The sequence below is a fragment of the Berghia stephanieae genome, chromosome 15 (assembly GCF_034508935.2).
Source record: "Berghia stephanieae isolate SIO BIC M18660-M18661 chromosome 15, UCSD_Bste_1.3, whole genome shotgun sequence".
Classification (NCBI taxonomy): domain Eukaryota; kingdom Metazoa; phylum Mollusca; class Gastropoda; order Nudibranchia; family Aeolidiidae; genus Berghia; species Berghia stephanieae.
The window spans coordinates 2807237-2817236 of NC_088374.1; the positions used below are offsets into that span (position 1 = coordinate 2807237).

At 37.4% G+C, this 10000-nt stretch overlaps 1 protein-coding gene across 6 annotated transcripts in view; it reads right to left on the reverse strand.

Annotated features, from left to right (window-relative positions):
* Positions 1–10000, reverse strand: part of LOC144960771 (atrial natriuretic peptide receptor 1-like) — a 292912-nt gene that overhangs the window by 42635 nt on the left and 240277 nt on the right. For all 6 annotated transcript variants that reach the window (XM_078894071.1, XM_078894069.1, XM_078894067.1 and 3 more), the window contains exons 4-6: positions 8479–8590; positions 5372–5567; positions 4080–4215 (exon numbers count right to left, since the gene is read on the reverse strand). In XM_078894071.1, coding sequence (XP_078750197.1) covers positions 4080–4215; positions 5372–5567; positions 8479–8590 — 444 coding nt within the window. The remainder of the gene's footprint in view (positions 1–4079; positions 4216–5371; positions 5568–8478; positions 8591–10000) is intronic.

Below are 10000 nucleotides of genomic sequence, written 5' to 3' on the forward strand. Positions count from 1 at the left end.
TAATTACTTTCGGAAAAATATATCAGAACCAGCTACCCAGTCATTGCTGGGTGGACAGGGGAGCTAGAAAAAAAATAAAATTCGACTGCATTCAGGTTCGATCTCGGTGCCTTTGCGTGTGAAGCGAGTGCTCTACCAACTGAGCTATCTGCACCCTCACTACTATAACCAACACAAAAAAGGGTTTATATTTAATTATATTAAAATTTAATTGAGCTTTTATATTGCACAATATCCACTTAACGTGCTCATAGTCCTTTACAAGGGGTCCAGGCCAACAGCAACAGTCAACAAGGAGAACTAACATGACGCCTTTTAAGCGATATTACATTTTTTTTTATTCGGACAGAGATAACGCTGTTAACGGTCAGCTACGCATTTTACACCTGAGTACGGTGAGAGAACGTGAGTAAAGATCCTTTTCCAGGGACTCAACTATGCGCCGAGCGAGCGCGACTCAAACCCAGGACCTTCCGATCCTTAAGCGAGTGTCATACCACTAGACCACATGGCCACATATCCACCCGCTGAGTCATTTTGAACAATTGATCATAATGACATGAAAACGTTTTGCGCAATGTGGTCTAGTGGTATGACACTCGCTTTCGGATCGGAAGTTCCTGGGTTCGAGCCTCGCGCTCGGCGCATAGTTGAGTCCTTGGAAAAAGGCTTGTTACTCACTTTCTCTCACCGTACTCAGGTGTAAAATGAATACCTGGCCGTTAACAGCGTTGTCTTTGTCCGAAAATTTGTAATATCGCCTAACAGGCGTCATGTCCCGTCCTACATGTTAAATGCTGCTGTTGACCAGGGACCCCTTGTAAAGCGCTTTAAGCACATTTAGTGGATATTGCGCTATATAAAGCTCAATTATAATTATAAAATGACAATGGCATTACAGCAATTTATAATATGAAGACTGGTTTTCCAAGACTTCCTAACTCCAGTTTTTTTCCCATTTTGAAATATTGAGGATTATCTCCCCTAACATTTCTCATTCAGTCTATTGTTTTATCATATTTAAACTTCAAGTTCACACAAATCTGGGGGAAAATTCTCATGTCGATTGACGATTAGAATAAAAACTTTACGTCTGTAGGGTATGAGATTAGCGGAAGAGTAGCGTCCCTTGATTGGACGTCACCGGCGGAAAAGTTATTAAAGAAAGAGAACGTCATGTCGGTTGTGCGCATGCGTCTCTCGTCCTCGCTTCCGGTGAAAGAGGCATGAGAAACTCAACCGAAAGCGAGGACGAGAGAGACGCATGCGCAAAACCATTTTGACGTTCTCTCTGCAAGGTGATGTCCAATCAAGGGACGCTACTCTTCCGCTTATCTTATTCCCTATCTATCTCGGGTATGGAAAATCTCAAAAAGTAAAAAATCGACATAACGAGTTTTAGAAAAACAGCCTTCAGTTGTAACTTGTAAAGTTGAATGCCCTAAAAGTATGTCTGGCAAAAATATATATATATTTTTTTAATAAAACGTAACAAACTATAGGTAATTTTTAATGTTTAACTCACTCAACCCTAACACCGACCATATCCGTAGTATACCCGGGTTACTTTTACACCATCGCCTATTTATTACATTTTTCTGAGACAAATTATAGGCGTGGTATCAAAGCTAATGTTTTTAGTTTTTACATGTTAATGGTAGTTGACATGCTCATTTTTAATAAATTTTTTTCCAATTTTGAAAAGTAGCAAAAATTTCTAGGATTGAGTGAGTTAAAGGTTATTATATATAATTTGGCTGGAAAATATCATCTCTTTTCAAATCTAAAAAATAATAATAATAATAATAGAGCATTTATATAGCACAATATAATAAGACTCTTATAGAGAGCACGGTATCCTCAACAATGAGGCTCTTGGTGCTTTACATTACATCAACACAAAACAATATTTATAGTACATGGCATCAAAAAAAGAAATATTTTCAAGGATTTCTTGAAAACAGACACAGATTTGGATTCTCGGATGCTCTGTGGAAAATGGTGATCCATATATAAGGGCCAAAATGAGGAAATTTTCACTAAACGTGTTCAAAGCGCTTTACAGGGGGTACCTGTCTGAGCAACAGCAACACGTGACATATAGAACGAGACATGACGCCTGTTAGGCGCTATTACATATTTTTCCCGACAGATACGACGCTGTTAACGGCCAGGTAAACATTTTACACATAAATACAGTGAGAGAATGCTTTCGGATCGGAAGGTCCTGAGTTTGAGCCTCTCTCAGCGCATAGCTGCGTCCTTGGTAAAGTCTCTTTATTATTATTATTATTATTATTATTATTATTATTATTATTATTATTAGTTAAAGTATATAAACACTGTGTTGAAGAGCTCGTTTAGCAGAAGAAAAAAAATGTATAGCAAGAACTGAATAGATTTAATTTTTGAGTGAAATAAATCTATTTTTGTTTAGTTTGGGTGCGAAGTTTTGGGGAAAATCCAGAAAATGGGCGGTTAGGAAATGGTTTTAAAAAAATTAAATTAAATACGTTATCCAAAGCCATTTGCTCATTTGAAATAAACAAAACTTTAATAAAAAAACTAAAAAAAAACGAATTTGGTCAAAGACATTTTAGTCAATTCAAGAGCAGACCACAAATGTCAATATACTACCGGTATGGCTTTCATTCATTTTTACTTCTTTTGTTATTGCTTTTTTTATAAATAATATAATTGGATCATTTCCTTCTCGTAGTATAGCAGAAGATTCTCGTACCCTCGAGAAATGAAATCCAATTTCAAAAGTTAATGGGAGTTGTCTGCCCTTGACACATATCATTACTTACTCCTTAATAGATTTGGTTGGCCAAGTGGAATTGGTTCGCGATAATAAGACAACATAATAACATAATAATAATAATAATAATAATAATAATAATAATAATAATAATAATAATAATAATAATAATAATAATAATAATAATAATAATAATAATAATAATAATAATAATAATAACATAATAACTTCCAAAAACACGGGAACCTTTTCAGAGGAAGACCGATCACAAGACTCCCTGTGATCCTAAACAAAAACCTCACAACACTTGGACAAAGCATTAGTCTCATAACGGCAGGGGACCTTGATAATCTGAGAACCCTAGCAGAGGACCGGCAATATTGGAGACACCTCACACAGGAAATACTGGAAACAGCCAAGGCGACCCGATCTTTCGGTCGAGACGCGAAAGGCATCTAAGTCAAGTAAGTCATAATAACATATGTATGTATCGACGTGATTCTAGGCTGCTAGAATATGTGGACTGTGAAAAGTCATAAACTAATAATGAATATTATAACAGCTTTAAAAAGAAAAGAATAACAAAATACCAAACACGGAACGTTTCGGGTTCAAAACCCTTCTTCAGCTAATCACAAAATAAAACAAACAATAAAATACATCACTAAATTCCAGATAGTCGTCTATGTATTTATGTCTTTATTATTTTTGTTGTTGTTGGCTGAAGAAGGGATTTGAGCCCAAAACGTTCCGTGTTTGCTATTTCGTTCTTTTTTTTTTTTAAAGCTGTTATAATATCTCGTTGTTGTTTATTACTTATGTATCGACCCGTTGTGACAGTTGGTCTGATGGGTATTTGATCTATTGTTATATCAAATATGCTTACTATAAAACCAATTTTGATGATGATGCTACGCGTTTAAGTAAAATAATCACTAGTTCTGCTGCCACATACATTTTATGTAACCATTGCCGTTATATGCGGCTATGTGGTCTAGTGGTATGACACTCGCTTTCGGATCGCAAAGCTGAGTCCTTGGAGAAGGCTCTTTTCTCACATTCTCTCACTGTATTCAGGTGTAAAATGAGTACCTGGCCGATACAGGCGTTGTCTTTCTCCGAAAAAAAAATGTAATATCGCCTAACAGATGTCAGGTCCCGTCCTACATGTTAAATGTTGCTGTTGACCAGGGACCCCTTGTAAAGCGCTTTGAGCACATTTAATGGATATTGCGCTATAAAAAAGCTCAATTTTTTAAAAAAAGCCTCACTAAATGCCTTTGAAATAATTTATAACTACAGTCAATCCAATAGCCACCTTCAAAGGTTCTGTTCCACATTCTCTTTGTGATCTCTCGCCCGTTGGATATGGACCCATTCGCTTCCAGGGTCTCGTTCAGCGCTAAGGCGTACAGCAACACGGCATCATGGAACGCTCCTACAAAGCTGTTTACCTGAAAAGTTTATATACGCAATAAAAAAACAATGGATGAGAAAATAAAACAACAGCAAACAATATTACGATTAACTCAATCAACCCTAACACCGACTATATCCGTAGTTTGCCAGGGTTACTGTTACCCCATGCCTATCTTCTTCTTCTTCTTCTTCGTTCCTCTGATGGACATCTATGGCTGCAGTCCGATATCTGCTATGAAGTCTGTGGTCCATTTTAGGTCCTCAGCCTCACCATAGAACCCCATGCCTATAATTTATTACATTTTTCTGAGACAAATTATATCGTACTATCAAAGCTGATGTTTTTAATTTTTACATGTTTATGGTAGTTGAGTAAAACTATCTACGCACATCTCATGTTTAATACATTTTTTTTCCAATTTTGAAAAGTAGCAAAAATCTCAAGGATTGATTGAGTTAAGATCTGCAAAAAAAAAAAAATGGTGAGAGAATAAAACAACAACAAACAATTAAGAAGCCCAGATTAACATCTGCAAAACAAACCAAAAAAATGGTTATGGAACAGTCCAAAAAAGAAATCAAGACAGAAATGGAGCAGCGTGGATCAGGCGGGGCTCGAACCAGGGACCTTCCGGATCACAGTGCAATACCTTAACGGCCACTCCTCCAAGTAACCAGTCCATTAATTATTTAAATATTGGGTAAATGAATAAACAAATAGTTGATACAATAAATTTTACAATGTCAACTAAACCCTCTACAGTGACCTCCCCCCCCCAGTGACCTCGAAGATACAAAAGAGAAGACTGAGACTTGCGGGCACTGCTGGAGACACAAGGAGGGAACCACCTGAGAAAACCAGAAGCAGAGGCAGGCAGAATAAAACCTACATTGACTGTCTGCTAGATGATACAGGAATGGACAACGCCAGGGAGCTGCGTACGCTTATGGAGGACAGGACAGAATGGCGAAGACTTGTGGCTCATGTTGGGCGCCCCAAGGTGCGCAGAAGTAGTAAGTAAGTAGTAAGTAAGTAAGTAAGTAAGTAAGTAAGTAAGTAAGTAAGTTAAGTAAGTAAGTAAGTAAGTAAGTAAGTAAGTAAGTAAGTAAGTAAGCAAGTAAGTTAGTAAGTAAGTAAGTAAGTAAGTAAGTAACTAACTAACTAAACCCAGAACCCTAAACGACCTTCACCTCATTTTCCCCATAGGTGAAATCGGGAAACATCTGAGCCGCTCTGTCCTTGACCTGAGTGGAAAATTCCTGGTATTCCTTGCTGGTGGGCATGCGCAGTGTGACGGTCATGAGAGCTTCGTAAGCCTTCCTGGCTTTGTCGTTCCTCTCCTTTGTGTCACTAGCGTTGTACCAGGGAGTCAGACTAGAGTTGTCGCTGAAAAAACAAAGGATGTAAAAAAAAATATAATTGAACTTTTATATAGCGCAATATCCACTATACAAATTCAAAGAGCTTTACAATGTGTCCCTAGCCAACAGCAACATTTAACATTTAGGATGAGACATGACGCCTGTTAGGCGTTATTACAATTTTTTTTAGACAAAGTCAACGCTGTTAACGGCCAGGTACTCATTTTACACATGAGTACGTTGAGAGAACGCGAGTAAAGAGCCTTCTCCAAGGAATCAACTACGCGCCGAGCGAGGCTCAAACCCAGGACCTTCCGATCAGAAAGCAAGTGTCATACCAAAAGACCACATAGCCACACATGTACGAGGAGGTTAGAGGCATTTGACAAGTCGAAGTATAGATAGTTCTCAGATAACATCACTCAGGTCTTTGCTATTGTTTTTTGCCATCCGCGTTTATTAGTAATTTGATTCAATAGTCTGAATTCACGTCGCCCAGCAACGGCGGCCATCGTGGTTCTAATCAAAGAAAATCGGTACTTTTTATTCTTCATGCTGGCTAGAACTTTTTATATGTCTTGTGATCAGAATGTATAAAAGTCAAAACACGATCAGATTTATAATGTTTTTTTTTCCTCTGGATACGATTTTATGCTCGTCGGAGAAATATTTCATTAGGACGTCCGCCATTGTTCCGATAGTTTAGAGCCAGTTAATAAGTTACCATGAGCCATTAGGAGGGAAGTGACGTTACGACTGTGGAAGTGTATTCTCACTAAACTGTATTAATCAGACTATAAACGATCGTGGTTACACACAGTTTTGTGTGTTGGTCCGTTATACTTCCGGATGGCAATGTTGTGAACTCCTTGGCCAAGCGCATTCTATCTACAGAAGAATGTTGAGGCTATCATGGACAGACAGGTATACGAACGAGGAAGTGTTGGAGAAGGTGAGAAAGGGAAGAATATTGATTGATACCATCAAAAAGGGGGCAGTTACAATTTCTGGGACATGTGTGGAGAAGAGGCGGAATAGAAAAGTTGGTAACATCTGGGATGATCGAAGGAAAGAGAGCTAGAGGAAGACAAAGAATGACTTATTTAGATAACCTAAGAATTGCCAAATGTGAGTTTAAAAGCAACACAGATTTCATGCGCAACGCCGAAGTTATCGCTGAAAATAGAAAAAAAAAACAAATAAATAAACAAAACACCCACACACAAATGTAACCTTTCGCTTCAAAACGGTATTAAGTCGGGTTGGTTAAGATATTGAAAATTGAATTTATAGCCAGAAATATCAGACTTGTGTTGACTTTGTATGTTTTATTGAGGAGAATGGATACCATGTTTTAGGGTGTTAATGCCAACAATTTATATTTTTGACCATTTTTTAAATATTAAATTCGGCTTTTAAGCATCTGGTTTGATCCGACATAATACAGTTTTGAGACGATGGGTCACATATGAGAAAAAAAATGAGAGTTTTTATAAATAGAACGAAGATGACGTAATCAGGTCTTGTTATTATTATTTGCCATCGACTTTTACGAGTAATACGCACTAAACTGTATTAATCAGACTATGAAAGTTCATGGTTGCGCAAAGATTTGTGTGTTGGTCCGTAATACTTCCGGGTGGCCATGTTGTGAGCTCCATAGCCAAGCGCATACTATCCATATATATAGTGTGCGCTTGACTGAGAAGGTCACAACATGGCCACCCGGAAGTACGAAGGACCAACACACAAAACTATGTGCAACCATGTATTTTTATAGTCTGGTTAATACAGTTTAGTGAAAATCTCTCATAAACGAGGATGGCAAAAAAACAAACAAAAAAAAAACAAAAAAAAAAACAACAATAACAAAGTCCCGAGTGACGTCAGCTTCGTTCAATCTATAGCGCAATATCTACTTGAAGTCTCAAAGTCCTTTGCAAGAGTGTCTCAGGCCAACAGCAACACTTACCATGTAGGACGAGACATGACGCCTGTTAGGTGATATTACATTTCTTATTCGGACAGAGCAAAGCTGTTAACGGCCTGGTACTCATTTTGTACCTGAGTGTCTTGCGGTATGACACTCGATTGTGGATCTGAAATTCTGTGGTTCGATCCTCGCTCGGCACATAGTTGAGTCATTGGAAAAGGCTGTTTACTCACATTATCTCACCGTACTCAGGTGTGAAATGAGTTAACATCTGTTAACAACGGTGTGTCTATTCGGAAAAAAAAATTGACAGGCGTCATGTCTAGTAGTACATGTTAATTGTTGCTGTTGGTTTGGGACCCTTTGTAAAGCGCTTTGAGCACGATTAGTGGATATAGCGCTATATAAAATAGGAGCACTAACATTGTATTTCGTCATGACGATTGTTTCAGTGCTGGTCGCACCTCTTCGGCTGATGATAGATCCGTAGTACGTTTTTGATATTTGCGTCCCTATTTCTTGTTCCGGTGTGTTTGTTATTAATACAATGTGAGTAGCCTTATTTATTTTAAATGCTCTTGTTAATGTTATTGATCACTCTAGTGTCTACAAGTACTCACCAACACTCAGATGTATATATATATATATATATATATATATATATATATATATATATATATATAGAATACAAATTGTCACTCACATTATATGGCCGAGACGTTCGTTTCTGTGGGCTTATTCCACGTCCTCAGTCGGCGTAATATATATAATATTTCAAGTATACGTATGATTATTTAACTTCTACAACATTGTTTCAAGCGTAAGCTGTCATCAGGAAGGGGAAGTGACAGTAGTTGTGAAGTTAAATAACCATAATTATAATTGAAATGTTTTATAAATAGCTCCTTTTATCAAAAAGTTGAGCACTATTATTTCAAGGTTTTTGTTTATAAAAGTAATACTATATATATATATATATAGATAATGATAAAAAATGTCTTACCTGTTAAAAAGGTCAATGTTAAAGAAAGCATATTCTCCATTGTCAAATCCTAAATCGTGAGCTTTAATCATGATCTCCCTCACAGTCGCTGCCGATGCACACAGGACCACAACTGGAAACGTGGAAGAAATAAAAGGTTAATAAAGACGAATGTCGTAATGTTGCATTTTCATTCATGTACTTTAGAATTGCTGTTTGCTGTTTGGGAGTGGAAGAAACAAAATGATAATAAAGACGAATGTCGTAATGTTGCGTTTTTATTCATGTACTTTAGAATTGCTGTTTGCTGTTTGGGCGTGAAAGAAATAACATGATAATAAAGACGAATGTCGTAATGTTGCATTTTTATTCATGTACTTTAGAATTGCTGTTTGCTGTTTGGGCGTGAAAGAAATAACATAATAATAAAGACGAATGTCGTAATGTTGCATTTTCATTCATGTACGCCACGAATCATTAGAAAAGCACATTCTGCAGACAAGGGTAGACGGCAAGAGAGGAAGAGGTAGACCAACAAGAAGCTGGGAACAAGATATATGTGAATGGCTGGGAATGACAACAACTCAAGCAAGTAGACTGGCGGATAACCGTAATCTGTTTCGCAAGAAAGTTCGGGAAGCAACGTCCTACGCAGGATCAGCTGACTAGATGATGACTTTAGAATTGCTGTTTGCTGTTTGGGCAATGGAACAGCAATGACAGGGTGGCGTAGAGTAGTGAGAGATGATTAAACAACAAAGGGCCTGTACTCCGCCAGAAGCCAAGAGGCATAAGTCAGTCAAGTCAAAGGTCAATTACCAAATCAACAAATCTACATTGATCCATAGAATAAGTACCTTTTTGACATCAAAACAATTTTTTAAAAATTGAGCTTTAATATACCGCAGTATCCACTAAATGTGCTCAAAGCGCTTTACAAGGGGTCCCTGGTCAACAACAACATGTAACATGTAGGACGAGACAAAACGCCTGTTAGGCGATATTACAATTTTTCGGACAAAGACAAAGCTGTTAACGGTCAGGTACTCATTTTATACATGAGTTCTGTGAGAGAATGTGAGTATAGAGCCTTTTCCAAGGACTCAACTATGCACCGAGCAAGGCTCGAACCCAGGACCATCCGATCCCAAAGCGAGTGTCCTACCACTAGACCACATAGCCGCACAATGCCATTGTGGCGTAGTTGAACACATATGTAATGGCTTATGATCGTATAGTTGCTTTTTGATAGTTATATGTAATGTTATTCCTTTGCGTTGTTTTGTAGATGTTAATAATGACGAAAGAGTTCAAGGGCCATTTTTTGATAATTGAATGTACAACATCAAGACATTCAAATAAAAGTCCAGATTCCAAGTTTCCTTTATTACAGCTTTATTTGTTGTGATAAATTCCAAATCCAAAACAAATAGCATGGTCATAGTTCAATCAGTTTCATAAATTACAAGTCCGTAAAATCAATCCAAATGTTAATCCATTTTGTCTATGTAACCGTTTTCGCTATACGTCGACTATTTCTAAG